Here is a 26,866-nt window from a genome sequence, read left to right as displayed (position 1 = left end):
TCTGAGACCTGTTAACTGTGTATGCTTGAGTAGCATGTTGAACGATGATGTGTATGTTTGCAGCTTGGGTGCACGGCGACCCCAGGGAAGTGATTTATCCAATTGACAGCTACGGGCAGATACCCCCAGTGAGTGAGTACTCAATGCATTCACATACCTCTGTTACTCACACAGTGTGAATAAGGTGTGAGGTTTCAAGTTTCTCTGTCTGCTGGTGGTTCTCTTGGGAAGCTGAAGAAACAGCGACGCTCTTACTGTATTTTTATACCAAATAAAGGTCAGAAATAGATGAGTTGCTCGGTGCCTGTGTAGATCCAAATTACTACCATAATGCAGTTGTTTTCGTGATTCAGAGAATATTTTTGGTAGAGTATCAACGTAGCTTAAAGATGGCATCACTAATTGCATAGTAAGTGACTAGCTGTCACAGCTTCTAACTACCCAAGTTTGAATAGTTAATTCTTTTATCCACCTCGGAGCAAGAGTAGTCCTAAAGCATTGTTGCCTGGTTCTTAGTTTTTCTCAACCTGCACCAAATAACAGAAAAGACCATAAGGAAAAGCTCTTGGGTTTTTTTTTCTGGTGTTTACCCAGTGCCAGTAGAGAGGAGACTTGAGAGGTCTGGGAGGCAGGCAGCTGTAAGCATACCTTCCCTGAGATACCTGCCAAATGGCTTGGTTTGCTTGTCTCTGTTTCCCAGTGGTTTTAAATTCTGAATTGTGAGAGTTAAATTAATCCGTCGATACCAATAGAGCACTTCTATGTGGAAATAGCTGCTCAGGAAGGGAAGATGTCGCATCAATATTTCCTTTGAAAATCTAACTGCTTTATGAAACAGAATTTTAAAGACAGTTTGTTTTTTTCCCCTTAACTTCTCCCTTTTAAAAAGTGTTAGGCACCCTTTATGCCCTTGTCACTGTCAAGAAGCTAGAGGCTCTGCAGGAAGCAAACCAGAAGCTAGTGTTTGGTAACAGCTCTTTGCTGCTTCTTTCTTTTCCCATTTAGTTTTCTGGGGAAAAAACCTGAGGAAGCCACTGTCCAAAGGGCAGTTCAGAAGGGAAGGAGCAGGAGATGGGGAGTGGAACAGAGGCAGAGCTAGGACCTCATATCCTCCCAAGTTTTTGTTACAGAGGAAACAGACTAAATGGTGTAAAGAAGACCTGTTCCACCCTCTAAGGTTCTTCACAGCAGCTTTTGGAGAGGCCAACTTCCTGAAGAGGAAAAACTAGGAGCAAAAGTTGTCATGTTGTGTGTTCCCTTCACTGCACCCCTTCTCTGCTCCCCTTCTCACCCCCAATTTGCCCTTGTGCCCTCTCAGGTCAGTACGAAGCAGTGGGCAAGTGGGTTTGGGAGCCTGAGACACAGAGTGTTCGTGCACTGTGTGGTGTGTAGGCAGATGTGCGTCTCTGTTATCATCCACTCCCATTTCTTCTTCCTCTTTGTTACACTGCCATTCCTTCTTTCTCTTTGTTAATCAAGTCTTCCCTTTAGTTATTTTTTACAATGTGATTTCCAGTTCCTATTCACAAATGTTCCTCCATCTATACGATTTCTGTAGAATAATACAGCTGCTGAGAATGCATTTTGGCACTTACTGGCTTACTGGTTGAGGAGTTTCTTGTAAAAATATAAGCCAAAAGACACATAATGCAACCTACTGGGAAAGCAGGAGTGTTCATGGCAGTGGGCCAGGAGGCCCCTCTGAACAAATCCCTCTAGTTCCTAAAAGTGGGATGTGCTCATTGTGCCTTCAGTGTTGCCACCGTCAGGTTTTTCTGATGTCCTGAAAATAAGCACTGTGAAAAGCTAACCCAGGACTATGGTTTTCCTAAGCCCCTAAGGCCTTAGTCTGAGAAGTTTTCCTTGGAAAGTGATCACAGTCTCTGTGTTTTGAGTCTTGTGCTTGGAACAAGCATTCACAGCAATCTCACTGAGGAGTAGAAGAGAGAAGCTAAAAACCAAGCCAGCACTCACAGCTCACGCAAAAACCCATTTGAACTCGTGTGAATTCCATGCGGTCAAATTAATTCTACCTTGTGCTGTCATGCAAGTCTTCCTTAGGCCTCTTTGTGTCTACCTGTAGTCCATCCCTTAACCTGCATGTAATCTGTAAACTTGTTTTGCCTCCTGCAGAGCACGGTGTAATGACGGAATACAGCACAATTTCATTATAAAGAACACAGACCTAGTTCTCGGTAGCTGTTTTCTTGTGTCACACACATATTTAAACTTTCTTTCCTGCTGTTAAAATCAGCACGTGGGCTAAGTTCTAAGGAAAAAAATTATTTCATTAATGGCTTTGAGCAGCTACAGATTATGAGCACTGTCAGGAAGCTATTGAAGGGCGATGACGTTTCAGTCCAAAAGTTTATTCTGTTGATTTAAAGAAATAACAGCTAATGTCAGTGAACTGGTTTTGCCAGGATGCATGTTTTGTTACCGGTGCACCGCAGAACATACCTTGGTCAGTGAAAACAGTTTAACATTGTAAAATGTCAGGCAGTTGAGCTAATCCCAGTTTTAAAGGGAGCTTGAATGTGCAGTGAAATTCCAGAAGCTGTCAAGTGTGAGGATTCTGGGGTTCAAACTCCTCAGACTGCCCCTTCTTTACATCAAAGGAGATTTATCAGGGTTACGAGCAGATGCTACTGTTATCATGCTGTTTCCTGGCCAGCTGCTTTTGGGTTTCAACCCTAAAAATGTTTCGATTGGTTTGGGTGGCACCTTCTGATCAGCCAGAAATAGGGAGCTTTCACAGTATAGCATTTGCTGGTAGTGATTTTGCATGCAGTGCACACACAGTGTGTTGAGTGCAAGCAGAGGGACCACAGAGTTTTTGCACGGGTGTTTTACAGACCTCACTGCTCAGAGGCAGGACTACAGATGCCTGTAACAGTGCCTGGGTTGTTTCAGCTTAAAACCATGCTGTGAAAAAACCTTCTCAAAAGTTAGCATTCTTTAGCTAGCATAGTTCTTTAGACCAAATGCTTCTGGTTTCAGGGATATCTTGGCATGAAACACCCAGGGTCTGCTTGGAATTTGGGATTTATTTGGTTTGCAATATGACCAATCACAATAATAGAATTTAAATACCAATATATGGTGTCAGGTTCTGAAAAGTAGGATGTACAAGCACCCATAATTATAACATTACTTATCTTACGTCCACTTCCGTAGGAACAAGACCATTTTGTTTAACATTCTGGAATGTGCCAGCCCCATAGTGTTAATAAACCTACAGTGCCTTACAACACAGGTGAGTGCAATACAGAGATAACGTATTTTCCCTGCCTCTTAGTCATGGTGCTTAAGAGCTAGACATGCATTTGTTTGATTTAAAAATTCATATCCTTCAAAATATAGCGCGGTTGGTTTATACCATGGTGTACCTGTAGCCTCTGGGTGGTCAGAAAAAATAAACAGAAATGCACAAGATTGAGTATTTTGCATAAGAGTTGACAAAACGAATGGCCTGTTTAGCTGAATGCAGCAATCTGTAACTTCTGAATTCATCACAAGCAGATGTTCAGTAGTAATCAGTGCATGCAGAAAATACTTCTGATTGACATCTAGGGTTTTCCAAACTAGACATGTTCAAGAAGATGTGCGTATCTGCAGTGACAGGAGTATCTGAGCATGGTTAGAGCTTGCGGCACTTTGAAAAGTGAAGATCTTGAAAGCTTGTTCTTGCCTTGTGCCACAAGTCCTACTCCCTTGGATGTGCTGCAGCATCTCGTGAAGCTGTGAAATAAACCCAGGCACGGAGCTTGTGTGGGTTAACATCATCCTCCTGATGTTTTTTACATGAGACGGTTTCACTGACCTGCTTTGTTGGACAACTGCACAAACAGTTATGCTCATCTGTTCCACCTTCTAAGGCAACAACTTACGGCATGGCGTAGGTCAGGGGACTTAGGTGAAGGGCTGCTCTGATGCAGTTTTGCTGCCAAAGTGATTGTACTGTGTAACTAAACTGCAGGTGACCGACTATGGTCTTGGCCATCCTGACAATATTCAGTGAGGTCCAGTATTAATTTGGATGAGGGTTGTTACATGGTCACCAATTTACTGATTACAAATGTTAATTGTCTTTATTTGACTATCATTTAAAAATGCTTCCCATTCCAGCTTGCCCTTACTCCTGATCCCTGTCCTTGATAGGTGTTTCTGGCCTATCGGTTAGTGTGACACTATGGACTGTTTGACACAGCTGAAGAGATGGAAATCTCCAGCAAGGAAGAGCAAGAACTTTCTTAACACTGACCAGCTGCTGTCAGAATGGAAACTTTCTCTATCAGCAGCAGATTTGCTCCAGGAATCCCCACCTGTTTGCATGCAGACACTGACACTGTTACCCTGCAGTCTTTAGAGTTTGTTGCTGGAACGATCCAGCCTGTTCAGAAATACTGAGGTCATTGTGTGGGATTTGACTGGGGCTGTGGGCAAGTTGGCAGTGGTCATGAATTGAGTAAGGTGAAATACTTGTTGAAGGAGAGTTTGGGGGAGCAGAGTAGTTATTTTGTTTATTTCCAAACATATAACATCTCCAAAGCAGAGAATGGTTTTGGTTGTTTGCTCCTGCAGGTGGTTAATTCTCTGGTCTCTTGGGAAAACGCTTGTTTGATAATTCCTCTTTTGAACTGCAAACAAGGTCTTTCATTCCTGTCCCATTCATATCAAACAGCAGCAGGGAAAAAACCAAGAACTGGTGTGGGAAGAGCTTCAGTTCTTGAGTAAGACAGTGGATTTGCAAACTGTTGTTACAGTTCACTGGATCCACAGGGAGCATGTTTCATTGCCTGTTTCATAGGTGGGAAGCCGAGATTAGAGTAAAGCGTATACTTGTTAGTTACCTGTTGTCCCAGCAAGACAAAATTCTTCTTTGTTCCTTGGCTTGTGGGTAGTCCGGCGGACTGTAGCACTCGTGTAGAAAGACCCTCTTGCAGCATCCACCCTGTTCTGAGGATTAGTACAAGATCTTTTTGCAAAAGTCCTTTAGGTGAATCATGTATGATGGAATCCCTTGAGGTGAAGCACAGGTTCGTGCATGATGTCCTCTTGCACTTGGATAGCAGAGCTTTGCAAAGGGTGTTTGGTTAATACAGCTCTGGAAACAGTGAACAGCCTTCTGGAAAAGGCTGAAACTTGCTAAACAGGTGGACTTCAGACTACCTGGGAGTGTTTAGGAGCACCGAGGAGTCAGAATGGCTGTACACCTGCATGGTTCCAGAGCCCAGCTGAGCCTTCAGGGTCAATGGGACAACTGCTTCTCCATTACATGAATCATAACTTCTGAGTGGATACTTCCATCAAACCCCAGTCCTCGCTCGATTTCTCACATAAATCTGGTTAATAATGGCTGTACCTCAAGTGCTGAGAATTTTATTCCTGGCATGTGCACCCTTCCTGCTTTGTAACTAGGGGAGATTCATCATTAGTCAGTAGTAAAGTCACTTCTGGGTGATTTACACAAAACTGTGGAGCTGTATTTGACTAAAGAGACCGTGTAGAAAGGTTGAACAATTTTAGCTGTGAGACCTTTTCTAAATAAAGTTTTTGTTACAAATGTAATAGAAGGACGTGAGGTGTGTACTGTGAAAGCAGCGACTGCACCACCTTGGTCAGTGCATAGCTGCTGAGGGGAGCAGAGGAGGACCCGGCAGATGCTTTTTTCCTGGTGTTAAAAAAAAGTTTTTGCTTTTTTTTTTTTTTCCAGCGGACTGGAAGCTCTGCAGATCCACCAGGATGTGTAGAGCCGACGGAGATACAGGCGGTACTTGATGTGCCAGGTAAGGGGAGAGACTTTGAAAGTATTTACCAAAGCAGTTTAGAAGTACTCACTGAGGAAATCATGAGTGCATTGTGTCCCTTTCCAAATGCTGCAGTAAACATTGCTGAAGGCAATTCCATAAAACAGGGCACTTTTACAGGTGGCCTTTTTTCTCACTTTTTGATTGCACTGACTTGCAAGAGTTCTTACCCTTCTCTACCCTCAGTGTGTCTTCTTTTCTTGCAGCTTTGTGTCTCACAGTGCCCAGACAGGTTTGTGACCTACACTGATGTTCAGGCTTCCTACAGATACAAACCATGAAGTGGAATTACTTCAAGCAGTTCTGCAAACCTGGTTTTAACAGTCCTCTCAAGGTCTGTATGTATCAGGAGGTGATGGAATCCTTTTTTTTTTTCTTCAAGCAATGTGTAATACGCATGATTTTACTGCGCTACAGCAAAGCTTTGAATTATTCTGATTTCACCATGTAAGGAGCTGTCCCATACATATGCTTTGACAGTGATTTAATCAGGGACGAAGGACTTGTATGCACATCAAATCCCTAACTCTTTAAATGATTACTGTTTGCTTAAAGAGTATCTGCAGCTACCCATGTGGTTGTGGTACTGTGGCAAGTATCGTTTAGTACTTAAGCACTCCACAGCAGTAGAGCAGAGTGCCTCAAACCAGTTCTTAAGGCTCCTGAGTTATCTAGAGCTCCGCAGTAATTTAGATAGGAAAAGAAATCTGTCTTTCATGTAACTGATTTTGGACTTAAATGTACTGTGTTATTTCTCCCATCTTTAAACCACCTTGTAATTCAGCTCTGTTAGTTGTGTTAAATTCTTACTCTTCTTTAAGGAAAAGTAAGGGGGAGGCAAGTAACAATTACCCGGTCATTACTGCCTTACCTGCCGGTCCAAAGTGAACAGGTCTTTTCTTTTTTGTCACGAGAAAAGTAAAGAATAATCTTTTCCCAAATCACATTGAGAGGTTGGATTCTCACATCATGAATGTATCTTGCAGCTCCACCAGTCAAGTTTGGGGAGGAGGCTACAAAGTCCAGTTTGGGGCATTTTCTCAGACTGGGTGAGAAACAAAACCCACGTAGCTCTTCTGCTATGTATTCAGCATTCCTGTTTTTCCCCTTTTTAGTCTGTTGCTCAAGTCCTACGTGATGAAGATTGTCCTTCAATGATCATTCCAAGCAGGCCTTGTGAATGGTTCTATTTCTTACACACATCTTAGCAGATTGTAAGCGTTCACATGAAAGCACAACTCCAGTCTGAAAAGTGTTTTGTGGCAAGATCATGAGGAGCTGACTGTTACCTGGCACTGGCATCTATTCAATTTTAAACAGCTTGAAAGTATAAAGATTTATTATTATTTTTAATAAGTGCCGTCCATGGACACTTGGAGTGTGATTGGGTCAAGCTGAGCTCTTTCTTTCTTGCTCTTAAGCTTTACAGCGCAAACTGTGCCTTCCAAAACATGTGAGCACCCAACCCGACCTGTTGGCAGAAGGAAATGCCACAAACGTAGGAAGGCTCATCTGGGCAGCTGTTGAAGTTCAGGTGGCACTTGAGCCCAGTTACAGTGCAGCTTGCTTTTCAGTGCTGCAGATAGTGCTGGCTGTGCAGGGAGGCAGAAGAATTAACGGGACAAAAACCTGATTTTGTCACTATGGTCAGCAGGTGTTTCTGAGTAGATAACCACAGGTCTCAGAGCTCAAGAGTATCTGTCACTGACCTAGAAGCTCATGCAAATAAGGAACTTGTTTATTTCTCCATGCTTTAAAATAGAGATTATGTAAACCAGGCACAGGCTGTCAAAAAGAGAAAATAATGGATTAAATGATAAACAATTAAAAATCTGTATGAAAAATGCTGTACTGACCCAAAAGACAGAAAATCATTTGCAAAGAAGCTATTATCTTCTTTTAGACTACAGCAAGAGGCGAAGATTACAGAGGGAGGAAAAGAGACATGTTACTTAATTATTTCCTGAGAATAACTGGGAGGGTAGATATTCCAGACTGAATCTTGAGCCCAGGCATCAGTGCTTATTGGAACCTGATAAGGAAAGTGCAGAACTGTTAAAGGTGAAGTACAGCTGCATAGGAGGACTGAGCTGCTCTTCCCTTTGGAATGAAAACAAGGTCTTCATGCAGCAAAGAGCAGGGCAACATAAATGAGTATGTAAACATCTGTCCGTGTCTCTCTCTTTCATAATCTCCTCCTCCCTCTGTCTAACCAATAGTTTCTGTCTTTTTTCCGTTGCTTCCTCTCCAAGAATGTCTAGTGCTCGTGGCTGGTACTTGAGCTTACCTGGCATATGAGGAACTGACACTTGCTGTTATGTATTGTTTTGGGTGCTAATACTATTCATGAAGAAGAAGCCGCAGTTTTTGTAAGCTGCCCAGATACTGACAGAGAGTAAGTTCTGCATTTATTACAAATTCTTAAACTGCTACAGATACTACTGTTCTTATTCAGTAGCACCTAGAATCTCCAGGTGAAAGCTGTGATCCCACGATGCTTGAGCTGGGACAAAAAGTCCCAGAGCATAAAAATCCTAATTTTGAATATAATGGCTCTTCCAAGACTTGTCAACATTCCATTAGATAATCAGCTGAAAAACAGTAGACCTTGACTCTGAAATTGTTTAAATACGTTTCAAAAGACAAGTGACAAAAGTGGAGCTTGACATGAGGTGTAACACTTCTGCTTTCTTTTGGTATTTTGAATAGTTCTTAAGAGATGCTTCCCAGACTTCTCCACGAAGAGCGGTGTGCTAACCGTGGCAAATCAGACTACATTCAAAGATGGAACAGGGAAAACAAGAAATGTAACCGATCTCAGGGAAGCTGCAAAGTAGGTTTTACCCTTCTTAAGTGCTGGTTTGTTGGATTCTGGGACTGTGAAATAATATAGGAATTGAAAGAAAGTGATCAGAACCTGTTGTAACAAATGGCTGAGGGCACCCAGACAAGACTTGCTAGTAGATGGTTTCTGTGCTTGAACACTTGCAAAGTTCCTGTCAGGAAAACCACTGTGGTCTGCAGAAATGAGCAAGGAGCCAAAAGCTTTAGTCTGCCTCAGAATGACTGTCAGTTTTTAAAACATTCTACTTGGTTTTCCTAGTAAAAATTAGTACCAAGGGAAGTTAAAGGAGGTTCAAAATGAAATCCTCATGCAGCAGGACTTGGGCCAGCCAGTAATGGCCTCAGCTCTTCCTTCCTACAGTGGCCTTTCTACTAACGTGGACTGTCCTGGTACGTGGGCATCTCACCTCATCAGCGTGCTCCTGTTTCTACCACATGTCTAAAGGTCAAAAGGCAATGTCCTGGGCTCTGATGCCAGACAGCACCTCCCTTGCAGATGGACAGCAAGCATCTCCAATCCTGGGTATCAACCAGGATGAGAGAAAACCGCTGCAATAGCATCCCTTTTCCAGCTGCTCTCCACCCACAGCCTGTATGGAGCACAGGGGTACCTTTTCTTACCTCTTGATCTGAGGCTACCACATTCTAGCACCTTACGAAGTTTCCTTCTTCTGGATTTTAATGTAAGATTCTGATGGGTATTTTTATGTTTTTCCAAACTCACTTTGGAGTGTGTAGGGAATTGAAAAATAGATCATGTACATGTTTATTCCCAAACCTACTTTTAAACTCTGCCATAATGTTGTTATGGTTCTGTACATGAGGTAAGGCTAGCACAGCATACATGCATACAGTATGGTTTGGAGTAGCTTTTTAATATCCTACCAGGCAGAAACCCAGGAGGTGCTGTCTTCTGTTGCAGGACCCATCTGCGTGGTAATTCCAAAACTAAAAAATCTTAATTAAGAGACTTTCAAACCAATTGCAGTTGCTAAATGTCATTGGTATCTGTAGAAAACACATCACGATTTCCAAATTCATACTAGCAATATGTAGTTAAATTCATTATAATACATAAATCCAATATAACTCTGTAAATCCAGTGCAACAGGCAAAGCAACTTAAAGAACAAAACATATTGAACGGTTAGCTTTATCTTGCCATTATTACTCAATAATCAGCAATTAGTAAAAATGCAGCACCAAAAGAAAAGAAGTAGCTATTTTGCTGAAGCAAATACGTAAGTATATGTGCATAAGTGGCTGTTCTCTCTACCTCAGTTATTGAAATCAGGCTTATAGTGCAGATTCTTTCAAAGGAGATACTGCTCAACAGATGGGCTGGAGAGAGAATTGACCATTTCTTGAACAGAATTTCTCAATATTGAAGCCAGTTTCCACATTTCAAATATGATACTTTTATAAGGAATTGTTGTTACTTTTAAAGTAGTTGGATAGAATTTTCTTCACACGTTTCAGCAAATGACAGCATGCATCAAATGATTTCTGGGCAAACATATTAAAGTGCCAGAGTTTGGGTGATGACAGTGAAGGCCTAATGGTGAAAGGAGGCAGGATTAAAAATTAAATATAGAATTGCTCTGTTCTTTTTATCATACTCCCAAAGAACTGCTGCTTTCAAGGCTCAGTTTAAGGGAACTACTCTATTAAGGACAGTTGTTGCCATGTATTCATTCAGTTTTGGTGTTACTCGGACTCGTGTAAATCTGAAGCTAACTGTAGATAAAGGTAACTTACTCCTTTCAAGAATAGAGTCAGAAAGTCCAAAAGGACAGCTTTATTTTGAGAAATACATTCTGCATTTAAAGGGCTAGGACTTCAGACCAGTTTACAAAGGTTTAACTAAATAAACTGATGTTCTTTTTCTTGTCCCTCCACCCATCTGGCTTAGTTTGCCCAAAATGTCTGTTTTTGGTTGATTGTGATCAGGCTGACCCATTTTTTATCTTTAGTAACTGGCTAAATAAACTGGGAACGTTCAGAAGAGAAGTTCCTGAACACAGGCAAGAGAAGGCATTCAATTCTTTTAGGTCTATTCTAATACAAAATTCTGATGTGACACCTCAAAACTCTGAGAAATGAAATGTTCTGTGAAGCAACTGAGCTGGATCTTTGTTGGATGGAACCATTGTTCACTTTGCTTTATTCGCATTGCTTTAGAAGCCCCCCCTGAGTAAAAAGGCCTTTTGCAGTCATTTTTTCCTTTCTGACTTGCTTTCTGGGAGTGAAATGAAAGCAAATACTTTCTTACCACAGACTTGATAAAGATACTATAGATGTCTTTCTGGGGGTCCCACTGATGGCTCTTAACAGTTTCTTTCTATGCATCACTATGCCAGATCATTTTCTTTTCCGATGGGTAGAAAGTCACTGGTTTTCCTCCTAAATCGAATTCTTTTTTTCTAGGAAAGCTCCTCAAATGTCACTTTACTAATATTGTTTCTTTGCAAGCAGGGATTTTAAACGGAGGACATAAACCAGCAACCTCCCCACTCACAGGTATTTCTCCAATTTAACTTTCTGTGCTGTAGACTGGGCCATGGCCTGAAAAAGGCAGTGAGTTGGTCAGCCAGTGTAAATGACCAAACCAGACATGTACTGGTCCCATTCAGACACCCTGAGAACTTAGTGTGTGCAAACATTTCTGGCTGTGTCCTGTGAGATCATCGTATGTAATCTATCTGTTTCTAGCAGCAGAGAGCCATGAGGATATATTTCATGAGGAGTATTTTGAAATACGTTTCTACAAACCATTCTCTTACATGAAATGAAGTGACCCTCATTTGGAGTAACAGGCACGCAAGAAAGATTCTCACACTTGTTTTCCCTGTGCTTCTGTTTCTTGTCTTCCTAGTGGGCTGTTCATTGCAATGATTATGAGTCTGCTCTTCCCTGTGTTATTGAGGTTCACAGCTGGGGTTCTTTTCTGGATTTTCATCTTTGGTGTGATTGGAATTATGGGTTATGGTAGGTGTAATCCTCCAGCCTCTGAGGCTGTTTTTCCTTACTGCTTAATTTTGGGCAAATAAAGTAAGTGATTACATCAATTAAATGCTATAGCTGTGAGAACTAGTGCCTAGGTTTAGACACAGTTAAGTGAGAAGGGCTTAAATGGCAGTGAAATTTAGTAAGAATCCAGCTGTGCTGATACTTAGCACCAGAGGTAGTAACCCGAACTATCTACCCACAGTGTGCTTAGTCTGTATTCACTTGTACTGATCTTTCTTTTCTATATACGTGATGTTACAGCTGACTAGTCTCTCAGTAATGCGTGTTTGGGTTTTGCTTACCTGACATGCTGAGGACAAAACACTTCACTTGTCAAAGATTTAAAAAAACCCCAACCTTGTCTTTGCACTCTTCAGAAACACTCATTTTATGTTGATTGTTTTTTAACAGGCATCTGGCATTGTTACTGGGAGTACGACCATCTTAAAAGAATACCTGGATCTGACCTCACTGTTTATGATACTGGATTCCAGAGAGACTTCAGAGTGTGCCTGCAGCTGAGGCAAACATGGTTAGCTTTTAGTAGGTGCCCTTTAAACTTGGTATCTGTTAATGGATACTCAGGAGATTCAGTCACTGTCTTGCTACAGTTTCTGCCTTGTTAAATCTCCTCCTCTACATATGTTGCTCATAGAAGTAAGCAGAATTCTCTTTCTTATACAAAGTACAAAAATCTACTTTTTTTGCAAGGCTACTAGTATATTTGTAAGGGGACATAATGCAGCCGCACTAGTGATGAGAGTGAAAAACGCTTATGTTACTGGCATGTGTGTCTATGTGTGAGGACACTGTGGGGGTGTTTGGGGGCACCCCCAGTGCCGCTGGAGCTGCTGGTACTGGCCAGGAGTGTCGCCTGTGGCTGCTTCAGGGCCTTCCCCTTCCGGTAGGAATGCACCTAAAGGGGTGGTGATGGGGGCAGCACCCATGGGTGCCCCCTATGACTCTCTTCCCCCCTCCCCCCCCCCCAGTGCTTGGGGTGAAGCGCTCTTGCTCCTCCTGCAGGCCATGACCCTCGGCTTCCTCATGCAGCACTTGGGGAGCACACAGGGAGAGATAAATGGGGTCTAAGGGGCACCCATGGGTGCTCCTTTGCCTTCATTATAACACCCCCCCTATTGTTTCTGCAGGGGCGCTGCTGGCGGCTGGTTACTGGGTGTTACTGGGCACCTTCCTCTCCCCCCATACCCCGCCCCGGCCTCATCACCTTCCTCCAAGTGGCAAATCTGCCCATCGTCATCCTCAGCAGGGTGAGGGGGTCACCCCTTGGGGGGGGTTAAGCCCTGGGTCACCATAAGCCCCCCCTGAATTGACCCAGTACTTTGTTCCCTCCTATTCAACCCAATGGTTCATTCCCCCCCAAATCGACCAAATGGTACATTCCCTCCACCAATTGACCCAATGGTTCATTCCTCTGCCCCAAAATCAACACAGTGGTTCATTCCTCCCCCCCCAAATCAACCAAATGGTTCCTTCTCCCCCCCCAATCAACACAATGGTTCATTCCTCCCCCCCTAAGTCAACCCAATGGTTCATTCCTCCTCCCCAAATCAACCCAACGGTTCATTCCTCCTCCCCAAATCAACCCAACGGTTCATTCCTTCCCCCCCAAATCAACTCAATGCTTTGTTCCTCCCCCCCTCCCCATCAAACCAATGTTTCATTTCGGCCCCCCCCAGTGACCCAACAGTTCACTCACCTCAATTCGACCCAAAGGTCCCCTCCCGAATCAACTCTATGGAACCCCTACAAATCAACCCAATGGTTACACCCCAAATCAACCCAACGGTTCATTCTCCCCCCCCCAAATCAACCCAATGCTTCATTCCTCCCCCCTCAAATCAACCCAGTGGTTCATTCCTCCTGCCCGCCCCCAAATTAACCCAGTGGTTCATTCCCCCCTCAAATCAAACCCATGGTTCATTCCTCCCCCCCAATCAACCCAGTAGTTCATTCTCACCCCGCCAACGCAACCCAATGGTTCATCCCCCCCAAAAATCAGCCCAATGGTTCATTCCCCCCCCAAATCAACCCAATGCTTCATTCTCCCGCCCAAATCAACCCAGTGGTTCATTCCCTCCCTTATTCAACCGAATGGTTCATTCCTCCCCCTTCCAAATCAACCCACTGTTTCATCCCCCCCACACCAAATCGACCGAATGGTTCATTCCACCACCTAAATCACCTCAGCGGTTCTCCCCTGAATCAACCCAATGGTTCATTCCACCACCTAAATCACCTCAATGGTTGTCCCCTGAATCAACCCAATGGTTCATTCCCCCCCATTCATCCCTATGGTCCCCATCACCCCCAATTCAACCCAATGGGGGGGGGTCCTTGATGTGAAGTGTCCATATGTGACCCCCTCTTTTCTGTCCCCTCCCCCCCCAGCTCCTTCAAGCTGCCACCAACTACCGCCAGGGCCACACAGAGCAGCTCTTGGGGGTCACCACCACCCTCCTGTTCTGGGGGGGCCGGGTGCGGGTCTTCCCTTCAGGTGAGACCCCCCACCTTGGACCCCCAAATCCCCTTTTCCAGCCCCACCAATGTTCTTCCGTCTCCAACAGGAGACAGGGCACCTGCGCCTGGCCTTGACCTTCGCCACATCAGCCGCCTGCAATGGGCTCCCATTGGGGCAGCTGCTGTATTATGGGGGGAGGAACCCACAAACCTCCTCCTCACCGCAAGGTGGACTGACCCCGGATCCCCCCATAACCCCTCCCCACAACGGAACAAACCGAGGGGGTGGGGTGTTAAAAAGGGGGTTTTTGTGGGGTCAAACATCCCCCCGTTAATAAAATGGGTTTTCACTGGTGCTATGGGTCTAATTTGGGGTGTTTGGGGGCATTTCTGGAGGGTTTCGAGCTGATTTGGGGCCAGCTTGGGCTGTTTGGGCATAATCTGGGTTAATTCCAGCCGCTTTGGGGCATTTTGGGTGGTTTTTGAGCTTCTTTGGGGACTTTTGGGGCATTTGGGGGCATTTCAAGCTATTTGAGGGCTTGTTTAAGACCATTAAAGCCACTTTGGGGGTCATTTGAGCTGATTTGGGGCAATTTGGGTGGGTTTTGGGGCTTTTCTGGCTGTTTCAGGGTGTTTTGGGACACTTAGCTGCTTTGGGGCATTTTGGGGGCACTTGGGTGAGTTTTGGGGCATTTCTGGCTGTTTCCGGGGCATTTTGGGCACTTCGGGGTCAATTTGGGTGATTTTTGCTCTTTTGGGACAATTCAAGCTGGTTTTGGCTGAGTTTTGGGTCGTTTGGGAGGGTTTGGGGGCATTTGGGGGTGCTTGGGGTGGGTTTGGTGCATTTCTGGTTGGTTTTAGGGCCATTTGGGGCATTTTGGGGCAGATTTGGATCAATTCGCGCTGGTTTGTGACATCTTTTGGCAGCTCCAGCTGGGTTCTGGCTGATGTTGGGGTAATCTGGGCTGGTTTGGGGCATTTCAGGTGGGTTTTGAGGCAATTTGAGCTCGATTTGGGGCATATCAGTCGGGTGTTGGGGCAACTTGAACTAGATTTGGGTAATTTGGGCTGGTTTGGGGCATTTCAGGTGGGGTTTGGGGCTACTTGAGCTGGATTTGGGTTATTTTGGGTGGGTTTGGTACCAATTTGGGCACATTTCTATAGGACGCTTTATACAGGACGGAGCCGGACGCGGTCGAATCAATACGGGGGGTTTCAATCCGCGCGCGGCACCGCGGGCTCCAATCAGATCCAACCCCGCTTCACTTCGCCCGACCCGCGCCGCTGGGTCCTAAAGCCCAGCCATAGGACATAGAATCCCGCAAAGGGTTGGGCTGGGAGGATCCTTCTTCCCAAGATAGAATCATGGAATGGTTTGGCTTGGAAAGGACCTTAAGATCATCTACTTCCAACCCCTTCCATGGGCAGGGACGCCTCGCACTAAACCCTGTCACCCAAGACTCCGTCCAGCCTGGCCTTGAACACTGCCGGAGATGGAGCATTCACGACTTGTTTCTGTCCTAACACAATAGATTTAGGAGGAGGTTCTGGACATTCTCACTTAGGCAGCTGGTTTACGGGGCGTCTGAGAGCACTGCCCTGTGCAGTCGTACACAGATGGAGCTCTAGGTGGCTAAGCAAGGCTGGATTGCCATGTTGGTGGCACTGTTACAGAGGACACCATGTGTAGAATGTGCCCAGCTATTTGTTTTTGCCCTAACACATGAGGTTTAGGTTCAGGGACTGGACGTTCGCACTTAGGGAGCTGGTATCTCGGTGGGTAAGTAAGTGAGGATATCCATATTGCTGGCACCGTTCCGGAGGGCACCCTTTGCAGAACATGCCCAGTGCTTTTTTTTTGTCCTAATGCATTAGGTTTAGGTACAGGGTCTGGACATTTGCACTTAGGGAATGGTTTATGGGGCGTCTGAGAGTGCTGTCCTGCGAGGTCCTGCGCAAAAGGAGTTTTATGCGGCTAAGCAAGGGTGGATTGCCATGTTGGTGGCACTGCTATGGAGGGCACCATGTGTAAGTGATGCCCAGCAGCAGCTTTCTGTGCTGGCACCTTAGGTTTAGCATTAGGGTAGTGTAGGTGGCAATTTGGCTAGCCTAGGTACCAGGTTGGGATGCCACACCAGCTCCGTAAGTAAGTGCGAATATCCAGACCCTGGACCTAAACCTAATGTGTTAGGACAGAAACAAATAGCTAGGCATGTTCTACACATGTTGTCCTCTGGAACAGTGCCACTAACATGGCAATCCACCCTTGATTAGCCACGTAAAACTCCATCTGTGTAAAGCCTCACTACAGAGCACTCTCCACTGATCCAGAAACCAACCCCCTAAGTGTTAATGTCCAGATCCTGATGCTAAGCCTAAGCTGCCAGGACAGAAAGCTGGTCCTGGGCATGTTCTACACATGGTGCCCTCCGCAACAGTACCACCAACATGGCAATCCACCCTTGCTTAGCCACGTAAAGCTCCATTGGTGTACGACCACACAGGGCAGTGCTCTCAGACGCCCCATAAACCAGGTCCCTAAGTGCAAATGTCCGGACGCTGTGCCTAAACCTAATGTGTTAGGACAAAAAGAAATAGCTGGGCATGTTCTACAGCGGGTGCCCTCCAGAGCAGTGCCACCGACATGGATATCCTCACTTACTTACACACCTAAAACTCCATCTGTGTAAAGCCTCAATGGACAGCACCCTCCGCTGACCGAGACACTGGCTCCCAAAGTGCAAACGTCCAGACCCTGATGCTAAACCTAAGGTGCTAGGACAGAAAGCTGGTGCTGGGCATCACCTACACTCTGCAACAGTGCCACCAACATGGCAATCCGCCCTTGCTTAGCCACTTAAAACTCCATGTGTGCATGACTGCACAGGGCAGCGTTCTGAGACACCTCATAAACCAGGTCAAAATAGCAAATGTCCAGGCCCTGTACCTAAACCTAATGTGTTAGGACAAAAACAAATAGCTGGACACGTTCTACACAGGTTTCCCTCTGGAACGGTGCCACCACCATGGATATCTTCACCTATGTACCAACCTAAAAAATCAACCTGCATAAAGCCTCACTGGACAGTACTCTCAGGTGACCGAGACACCAGGTCCCACAGTGTGAACGTTAAAACCCTGATGCTAAGCCTAAGGTGGCAGCACAGAAAGCTGGTGCTGGGCATCACGTACACATGGTGCCCTCCGCAACAGTGCCACCAACATGGATGTTCTCACTTTCTTAACCACGTAAAACTCCATCTATGTAAAGCCTCATTGGGCAGCACTCTCCAGTGGCCCACAAACCACCTCCCAAACTGCAAACGTCCAGACCCTGTACCTAAGCCAAATGTGTTAGGAAGGAAACCAGGATCTGGACCTGTCCTACACAAGGTGCCCTCCAGAACAGTCCCACCAACATTGATATCCTCAATTGCTCACCCACCTAGAACTCCACCTGTGTACAACCTCACTCGACAGCACTCTCTGGTGATCGAGACAGCAGCTCCTGAAGTGTGAATGTCCAGACCCTGATGCTAAGCCTAAGGTGCCAGCACAGAAAGCTGGTGCTGGGCATCACCAGCAAATGGTGCCCTCTGTAACAGTGGCACCAACATGGCAATCCACCCTTGCTTAGCCGCGTAAACCTCCTTCTGTGTACAACCTCACAGGGCAGAGCTCTCGGACGCCCCATAAACCAGCTCCCTAAGTACGAATGTCCAGACCCTGCTCCTAAACCTAATGTGTTAGGACAGAAACAAAGAGCTGCGCACGTTCTGCAAAGGGTGCCCTCCGGAACAATGCCACCATCATGGATATCCTCTGTTACTTACAGACTTAAAACTCCACCTGTGTAAAGACTCAAAGGACATGTTTGGTGACCAACACAGCAGCTCCCTAAGTGCGAACGTCCAGACCCTGCTCCTAAGTCAAATATGTTAGGACAGAAATCAGGAGCTGGGCATGTCCTACTCATGCCACCCTCTGCAACAGGGCCACAAACACGGGTATCCTCGCTTCCTTAGTCACCTAAAACTCCATCTCTGTAAAGCCTCACTGGACAGCACTCTCCGCTGACCCACAAACCAGCTCCCTAAGTGCGAACGTCCAGACCCTGAACGTAAGCCTAAGGTGCGCGGAGAGAAAGCTGCGGCTGGGCATCACCTACGCATGGTGCTCTCCGCAACAGTGCCACCAACGTGGCAATCCACCCTTCCTTAGTCACCTAAAACGCCATCTATCTCAAACCTCACTGGACAGCACTCTCCGCTAACCGAGACACCAGCTCCCAAAGTGCGAACGTCCAGACCCTGATGCTAAGCCTAATGTGTTAGGACAGAAATGACGAGCTGCGTGTGTTATAAACATGTTGTCTTCCGGAACAGTGCCACTAACATGGCAACCCACCCTTGCTTAGCCACGTAAAACTCCTCCTGTGCAAGACCTCAAAGAGCAGCGCTCTCACACGCCCCATAAACCAGCTCCCTAGGTGCAAATGTCCAGACCCTGCTCCTAAATCTAATGCGTTAGAAAAAAAACAAAGAGCTGGGCACATGCTACACATGGTGCCCTCCAGAAAAGTCCCACCAACGTTGATATCCTCAATTGCTTACCCACCTAGAACTCCAACTCTGTAAAGCACCACTGGACAGCACTCTCAGGTGACTGAGACACCTGATCCGTAAGTGTGAACATCCAGATCCTGATGCTAACCCCAAAGTGCCAGGAGAGAAAGCTGGTGCTGGGCATCACCAACAAATGGTGCCCTCTGTAGTAGTGCCACCAACATGGCAATCCACCCTTGCTTAGCCACGTAAAGCTCCATCTGTGCAGGACCGCGCAGGGCAGCGCTCTCAGATGCCCCACAAACCAGCTCCGTAACTGGGAATGTCCAGACCCTGTACCGAAACCTAATGTGTTAGGACAGAAACAAATAGCTGGGCACGTTCTACATAGGGTGCCGTCCAGAACAGTGCCACCAACGTGGATGTTCTCACTTATGTACCCACCTAAAACTCCATCTGAGTAAAGCAGCACTGGACAGCACTCTCCTCTGACCAAGACACCAGCTCCCAAACTGCGAATGCCCAGACCCTGTACCTAAACCTCATGTGTTAGGACAGAAATCAGGAGCTGGGCATGTCCTACACATAGTGCTCTCCACCAGCAACATGGATATCCTTGCTTAATCACACACCTAAAAATCCATCTGTGTTAAGCCTCACTCTACACCAATCTCAGGAGACCAATACACCAGATCCGTAAGTGTGAATGTCTAGACCCGGTTGCTAAGCCTAAGGTGCCAGGAGAGAAAGCTGGTGCTGGGCATCACCTACACACTGTGCCCTCTGCAACAGTGCCACCAACATGGCAATCCACCCTTGCTTAGCCACGTGAAGCTCCATCTGTGCAGGACCACGCAGGGCAGAGCTCTCAGACACTCCATGAACCAGCTCCCAAAGTGCAAACGTCCAGACACTAAAGCTAAACATCATGTGTTAGAACAAAAAGAAATAGCTGGGCACGTTCTACAGTGGGTGGCCTCCGGAGCAGTGCCACCAACGTGGATATCCTCACTTATTTACCCACCTCAAACTCCATCTGTGTAAAGCACCACTGGACAGCTCTCTCCGCTGACCCACAAACCAGCTCCCTAAGTGCAAACTTCAAGTGAAGCAGAAATTAAGCTCCAGAGAGGTATATTCCTTCCTATTCCATTCTATTTCTCCTTCATGATGTGTCTCCAATCCTGACATGCTCAGTACTATACAATGTCAAGTCATTTAAACAGTTTAGAAAGAGCATAAGCCTTCATGTTTCATTATACCATGTGTTCTGTGCAAACAGCATTACACAAATTGATAGACCTATAGCAGAAGAAGCCTCAAACAATACAGCATCAAATCTAAAGCAGTACAAGGATCTGCCATCCAAAACCCATTCCTCAGCTTGTTTGCACCATCTTGAACAGTAGACATTATCAGCCCTTTTCTTGCTCATGAGTAATCGCTCCATTCATTTACCTTCTCCCAACTCAGCCTCCAATGACCAGGACAACACGTGTCTTACCAATGCAACCCTTACAACCTGCAATGGCCACTCCATGACTACTTCTTTGTTTCCCTTCCACCACAAGCATTCAAGTCCCAATAAACATCAGCAAAGGCCTTTACATCTCCCATCGGATTCCCAATATGCTGATATGTGTCTTCAGAAGCCTTTTCAGGGAATAAAATGGTCCCAAACAAATACTACTTGTGATTTAGACAGAGCCATCCTTGCTTGGGATCTCTTCTAAACGTACTTCAGCAGGAGCATAAGGAACATCTTTTCCAGATCTATTCGAGTCTGATATCGACATGCTTCAGATTTCTCATCACTATGTATATACAAAGCTAAATCAAAATGTCGCAGTTGCTTCTGGGTAATACATGATGATAACTTGGAAATAAAGCAGTTGTACAGGTTATGTATGATCAATAGAAGCATATAAATATTACTTACTGTCAGATGATCAAGTTTCTGGTACGTAGGAAGAGGATGGAAGGGGTTCCAGCAGTCTTCCCTCTAGACTTGCTCTGGATGATCACATGCAGGCAAGAGCAGCATCAAGGCTGAGAAAAACCAAACGAAAATGGACAACATTAGACCAGCAAAAGCATTACTGGAGTGGTCTAAACCTGTTTGCTAATCCAATCCAGCATCGCTAAGGCACTTCAGAAGATCAGGGAGTACCAAAAAGATGCTGGAACCCTGAAAAATGGCTTTAGACCTTATTGTTTCCCCCTGTTTTCCTTTGTACCCTTTTATTACTGTCTGTGGAGGACTGATGTCACTGGCACAGCCCGTTCACTGCAGCATAGAATGGCTGATGCCTGTGTAACTGACTCAGACCTGGTGCCGGGCATCACCTACGCAGGCTTCATTGCCATATTGGTGGCACCATTCTGGATGTCTCCATGTGTAGGTGATGCCCAACCCCAGCTTTCCGTCCTGGCCCCTCAGGCATGCGAGCAGGGGCTGGACGTTTGCACCCAACAGATGCAGTATACAGATGGAGTTCTAGGTGGCTAAGCAAGGCCTGATTGCCATGTTGGTGGCACCATTGTGGAGCTCACCCTGTGTAGGTGATGCCCAGCACCAGGTTTCTGTTCTGGCTCCTCGGCTGTGGGAGCAGGGGGTGGGTAGTTGGGCTCTGTGCGGTGTGCTTCAGGACACTTGAGAGCACTCAGTGTAAGTGCAGTATACATAAGGGCCTTTAGGGGGCTGTAGTGCTTTAAGCTAGGGTCAACTGCCTTGTTGAAAGCACCATTCTGGAGGTCTTCGGGTGTAACTGCTAGCCAATAGTTGCTTCCTGTACTGGCATCTTGGGACTAAGAGCAAGGGCTGGATGTTGGCACTGTGAGAGCTCTGCTCCAGGACACCTGACTGTGTTTTATATAGGAGTAGTACTGAGAGTTTTAGATAGCAAAGCATGGATGGATTGGCATGTTTGTGGAACTGATCATGAGACCTGCATCTATAGGTAATTGGCAATAACAACCAACAAATAACACATGAACAATGACTTCCAGTTCCACCTTCTTATCACTGCTCTACTTTGGTTCTCTATAGTAGTAAGTATTTCATTTAATAATCCAATACAGAACAAAAGCAGTAAAAAGCAACCTCAAAACTCTATCTTCAGTAAAGACACCATTCAATGCCCAGTAATAAAAACAATAGAACATAACAATAAACAACCTTAGAAGACCCAAACATATCCTGTAAATATAATACCTTACAAAACCTGACAGAGGTAGTTATTAATACATACATTGGTAAAGCTTTACAAGACCTGAAACTCTTCACTCAGCTGATTCCATCGCATTAAACAACAAACAATAACAGCACAACATATCACAAGGCTCAAAAGCTACAATAGACAAAGCAAACACCAGAGAACTGACCCTGCTGAAGCCCAAGAGCTGAATGAGCCCCCAGCTGAAACACTGAGCCTTATATACCCCAGGCACCACCCACAGCCCCTCCCTCAATGCCCTGGGGCAGGGGTGGGGCAAACCACCAGCTGGGTTAAAAGAGGCAGGATGAGGTCTGTTACCTGTGCTAAGTGATGTCTGTAGAGCAGAAAAGGTAAAAGAGAGAAAAGGATTCTTCAATAAAGCCAAAACACCAGGATTTGCTCCAGGATTACATCTGTGTTCCATGATGCTCAAGAGTGACTATCAGAGAGGCAACACAGAGGTGGAGCTATAGGTGGGAAAGCAAGGATAGATTGCCGTGTTGGTGGTACCATTGCGGACCTCACTGTGTGTAGGTGATGCCCAGTGAGATACAAGCAGTACTGTAGTTGTATATTGGGGGCGAGGCTTTATAATATTCAGGTTTTGTAATATAAAGGCTTTACAATATTAAGGCTTTGCAGTATTAAGGCTTTGTAATAATATTGGGGCTAGGGTTAAGTTACTCAGGGAATGAAACAGAGGGTTTGAGATACCATAGCTTAAACAGACACACTCTAGTTCAAGACAATGTCATCTTTGGGTGACAGACACACTCTGTGGTTAACAAGAATGCTATTGTTGTACAACCTATGAAACTAAGTGGGTGCAAAGTGGTTCTGGAGTTAAGCAGTAAGCTGGGTGCCACATATTTGCCAGAGAGTGATGGCATCCAACCATGAAAGGAGAGATAAATAAGAGGAGGGGGTGTATGAAATTGAGTGAGGGGAGATGGAAAGGCAGGACAGTTGGCATGGAGATTATATGCATTGGATAGGCTGTAAACCTTGGAGTACCCAACCCACAGAACATTGTGTGCAGTTCTGGTGTCCTCAACATAAGAAGGACATGGAGCTGTTGGAGCAGTCCAGAGGAGGCCACGAGGATGAGCAGGGGCTGGAGCACCTCCCGTATGGAGACAGGCTGAGAACATTGGAGCTGGAGAAGACAAGCTGTGTGGAGACCTCAGAGCGGTTTCCAGTGTCTGAAGGGGGCTACAAAGATGCTGGAGAGGGGCCTTCACTCGGGACTGTAGTGACAGGACAAGGGGTGATGGGTTCAAACTGAAACAGGGGAAGTTTAGGTTGGATATAAGGAAGAAGTTCTTTATTGTGAGGGTGCTGAGGCGCTGCAATGGGTTGCCCAAGGAAGTTGTGAATGCTCCACCCCTGGCAGTGTTCAAGGCCAGGCTGGACGGAGTCTTGGGTGACAGGGTTTAGTGTGAGGTGTCCCTGCCCATGGCAGGGGTTGGAAGTAGATGATCTTAAGGTCCTTTCCAAGCCAAACCATTCCATGATTCTAACTTGGGAAGAAGGATCCTCCCAGCCCAACCCTTTGCGGGAACCATTGGGTTGCGTTGGCGGGGTGAGAATGAACTACTGGGTTGATTGGGGGGGAGGAATGAACCATGGGTTTGACTTGGGGGGGGAATGAACCACTGGGTTAATTTGGGAGCGGGCAGGAGGAATGAACCACTGGGTTGATTTGAGGGGGGAGGAATGAAGCATTGGGTTGATTTGGGGGGGGGAGAATGAACCGTTGGGTTGATTTGGGGTGTAACCATTGGGTTGATTTGTAGGGGTTCCATAGAGTTGATTCGGGAGGGGACCTTTGGGTCGAATTGAGGTGAGTGAACTGTTGGGTCACTGGGGGGGGCCGAAATGAAACATTGGTTTGATGGGGAGGGGGGGAGGAACAAAGCATTGAGTTGATTTGGGGGGGAAGGAATGAACCGTTGGGTTGATTTGGGGAGGAGGAATGAACCGTTGGGTTGATTTGGGGAGGAGGAATGAACCGTTGGGTTGATTTGGGGGGGAGGAATGAACCATTGGGTTGACTTAGGGGGGGGAGGAATGAACCATTGTGTTGATTGGGGGGGGAGAAGGAACCATTTGGTTGATTTGGGGGGGGAGGAATGAACCACTGTGTTGATTTTGGGGCAGAGGAATGAACCATTGGGTCAATTGGTGGAGGGAATGTACCATTTGGTCGATTTGGGGGGGAATGAACCATTGGGTTGATTGGGGGGGGGAAGGAATGAACCATTGGGTTGAATAGGAGGGAACAAAGTACTGGGTCAATTCAGGGGGGGCTTATGGTGACCCAGGGCTTAACCCCCCCCAAGGGGTGACCCCCTCACCCTGCTGAGGATGACGATGGGCAGATTTGCCACTTGGAGGAAGGTGATGAGGCCGGGGCGGGGTATGGGGGGAGAGGAAGGTGCCCAGTAACACCCAGTAACCAGCCGCCAGCAGCGCCCCTGCAGAAACAATAGGGGGGGTGTTATAATGAAGGCAAAGGAGCACCCATGGGTGCCCCTTAGACCCCATTTATCTCTCCCTGTGTGCTCCCCAAGTGCTGCATGAGGAAGCCGAGGGTCATGGCCTGCAGGAGGAGCAAGAGCGCTTCACCCCAAGCACTGGGGGGGGGGAGGGGGGGAAGAGAGTCATAGGGGGCACCCATGGGTGCTGCCCCCATCACCACCCCTTTAGGTGCATTCCTACCGGAAGGGGAAGGCCCTGAAGCAGCCACAGGCGACACTCCTGGCCAGTACCAGCAGCTCCAGCGGCACTGGGGGTGCCCCCAAACACCCCCACAGTGTCCTCACACATAGACACACATGCCAGTAACATAAGCGTTTTTCACTCTCATCACTAGTGCGGCTGCATTATGTCCCCTTACAAATATACTAGTAGCCTTGCAAAAAAAGTAGATTTTTGTACTTTGTATAAGAAAGAGAATTCTGCTTACTTCTATGAGCAACATATGTAGAGGAGGAGATTTAACAAGGCAGAAACTGTAGCAAGACAGTGACTGAATCTCCTGAGTATCCATTAACAGATACCAAGTTTAAAGGGCACCTACTAAAAGCTAACCATGTTTGCCTCAGCTGCAGGCACACTCTGAAGTCTCTCTGGAATCCAGTATCATAAACAGTGAGGTCAGATCCAGGTATTCTTTTAAGATGGTCGTACTCCCAGTAACAATGCCAGATGCCTGTTAAAAAACAATCAACATAAAATGAGTGTTTCTGAAGAGTGCAAAGACAAGGTTGGGGTTTTTTTAAATCTTTGACAAGTGAAGTGTTTTGTCCTCAGCATGTCAGGTAAGCAAAACCCAAACACGCATTACTGAGAGACTAGTCAGCTGTAACATCACGTATATAGAAAAGAAAGATCAGTACAAGTGAATACAGACTAAGCACACTGTGGGTAGATAGTTCGGGTTACTACCTCTGGTGCTAAGTATCAGCACAGCTGGATTCTTACTAAATTTCACTGCCATTTAAGCCCTTCTCACTTAACTGTGTCTAAACCTAGGCACTAGTTCTCACAGCTATAGCATTTAATTGATGTAATCACTTACTTTATTTGCCCAAAATTAAGCAGTAAGGAAAAACAGCCTCAGAGGCTGGAGGATTACACCTACCATAACCCATAATTCCAATCACACCAAAGATGAAAATCCAGAAAAGAACCCCAGCTGTGAACCTCAATAACACAGGGAAGAGCAGACTCATAATCATTGCAATGAACAGCCCACTAGGAAGACAAGAAACAGAAGCACAGGGAAAACAAGTGTGAGAATCTTTCTTGCGTGCCTGTTACTCCAAATGAGGGTCACTTCATTTCATGTAAGAGAATGGTTTGTAGAAACGTATTTCAAAATACTCCTCATGAAATATATCCTCATGGCTCTCTGCTGCTAGAAACAGATAGATTACATACGATGATCTCACAGGACACAGCCAGAAATGTTTGCACACACTAAGTTCTCAGGGTGTCTGAATGGGACCAGTACATGTCTGGTTTGGTCATTTACACTGGCTGACCAACTCACTGCCTTTTTCAGGCCATGGCCCAGTCTACAGCACAGAAAGTTAAATTGGAGAAATACCTGTGAGTGGGGAGGTTGCTGGTTTATGTCCTCCGTTTAAAATCCCTGCTTGCAAAGAAACAATATTAGTAAAGTGACATTTGAGGAGCTTTCCTAGAAAAAAAGAATTCGATTTAGGAGGAAAACCAGTGACTTTCTACCCATCGGAAAAGAAAATGATCTGGCATAGTGATGCATAGAAAGAAACTGTTGTAAGTAATGCATGTAAAACATGCAAACAAGAGTTTGTAAGTAATGCAGAGACACTATTTGAACAAAAAAATGACATTAACCTTCTGTCATGCACCGTAAGTCACATTATTTGTTTCACAATCAAATTCTGATCAGATAGCTACCTATATCCCCATTCCACATCTGGACAGATTGGTAAAATGACTGACCCTCACACCAGAAATCAAGAACCACTTGGAGGTCTGTGATTTCAGTAGGCCTTCCCTCTGTTGGCTAGGGAACGCCATTCAAAACCACCAGTTAGATTTTGTTTTCAGAACAATTTTTAAAATGCCTGCAGTTATAGGAATTATAAAAACAAGCAATGCTGAAAAACTTAGATCTTTGATACCACAAGACTAGTAGAATCACTCATCACAATGCTAGAGAAATCATTTCTGATTTCATGAAATTCATTTGCAAGATGCTAGGTTGCACTTCTAAAGCGTATGCCACGCAAATGAAAATAATTATGTAAGTGGCACTACCATTGCTGTCAGTAGCTTGCAAGTCAGCCAGGAACAATTGCTCACCTCTTGTGCTTGGCTGGTGGACAGTTGTATTTGTGCTTAACATAGGTTTTCGAGGTATACTTCGCTTCCTTATCCATTCTATTAAT

At 45.7% G+C, this 26,866-nt stretch overlaps 2 protein-coding genes and 1 long non-coding RNA gene across 22 annotated transcripts in view; 1 reads left to right on the top strand and 2 right to left on the bottom strand.

Annotated features, from left to right (window-relative positions):
• Window positions 1-14,496, top strand: part of LOC115613324 (choline transporter-like protein 5) — an 18,699-nt gene extending 4,203 nt beyond the window's left edge. The window contains exons 3-12 of one of the 18 annotated variants that reach the window (XR_003993353.1): window positions 64-128; window positions 3,178-3,256; window positions 5,717-5,789; window positions 6,017-6,144; window positions 8,063-8,205; window positions 8,520-8,643; window positions 11,529-11,641; window positions 12,074-12,205; window positions 12,811-12,930; window positions 14,072-14,496. Coding sequence is in view for 3 of the 18 variants with exons in the window: in XM_030498650.1 (XP_030354510.1) it covers window positions 11,545-11,641; window positions 12,074-12,194; window positions 12,811-12,930; window positions 14,072-14,177; window positions 14,248-14,475 (672 nt within the window). In the remaining 15 variants the exon portion in view is untranslated. Of the gene's footprint in view, window positions 1-63; window positions 133-3,177; window positions 3,257-5,716; window positions 5,790-6,016; window positions 6,145-6,402; window positions 8,206-8,519 lie in introns of those variants that run through there. The other 17 variants (XR_003993349.1, XR_004389985.1, XM_032920178.1 and 14 more) reach the window with 17 other exon arrangements.
• On the bottom strand, window positions 10,882-26,866 carry LOC115613334. Its single transcript, XR_003993361.1, has 3 exons — window positions 26,781-26,866; window positions 26,171-26,173; window positions 10,882-10,892 (listed from the first exon to the last, which is right to left on the bottom strand). It is a non-coding gene; the product is annotated as an uncharacterized LOC115613334 (long non-coding RNA).
• On the bottom strand, window positions 24,184-26,219 carry LOC115613331 (choline transporter-like protein 5). Of its 3 annotated transcripts, XM_030498665.1 has the most exons (3): window positions 25,570-26,219; window positions 25,017-25,137; window positions 24,407-24,559 (listed from the first exon to the last, which is right to left on the bottom strand). In XM_030498665.1, exons 1-3 carry the CDS (start codon window positions 25,664-25,666, stop codon window positions 24,460-24,462), a joined length of 318 nt encoding a protein of 105 aa, XP_030354525.1. In that variant the 5' UTR covers window positions 25,667-26,219; the 3' UTR covers window positions 24,407-24,459. The 3 variants fall into 3 exon arrangements, 1 of the variants encoding a protein (XP_030354525.1); XR_003993357.1 differs by lacking the exon at window positions 24,407-24,559 and adding an exon at window positions 24,184-24,400 and having other exon boundaries at window positions 25,006-26,219; XR_003993356.1 differs by lacking the exon at window positions 24,407-24,559 and adding an exon at window positions 24,184-24,400 and having other exon boundaries at window positions 25,017-26,219.

Source organism: Strigops habroptila, chromosome 9 (genome assembly GCF_004027225.2).
Source record: "Strigops habroptila isolate Jane chromosome 9, bStrHab1.2.pri, whole genome shotgun sequence".
NCBI lineage: Eukaryota > Metazoa > Chordata > Aves > Psittaciformes > Psittacidae > Strigops > Strigops habroptila.
Note: the sequence above shows the minus strand (reverse complement) of the source record. Positions and strands in the feature narration are given on the sequence as shown.

Excerpts from the sequence above, each read along its gene's own strand:
- LOC115613331 (XM_030498665.1), bottom strand. The coding sequence starts at position 25,666 with ATGATTATGAGTCTGCTCTTCCCTGTGTTATTGAGGTTCACAGCTGGG. Across the intron at positions 25,138-25,569 it reads GATTGGAATTATGGGTTATG|GCATCTGGCATTGTTACTGG; the intron begins GTAGGTGTAATC and ends GTTTTTTAACAG. Across the intron at positions 24,560-25,016 it reads CTGCAGCTGAGGCAAACATG|TGCTTGGGGTGAAGCGCTCT; the intron begins GTTAGCTTTTAG and ends CCCCCCCCCCAG.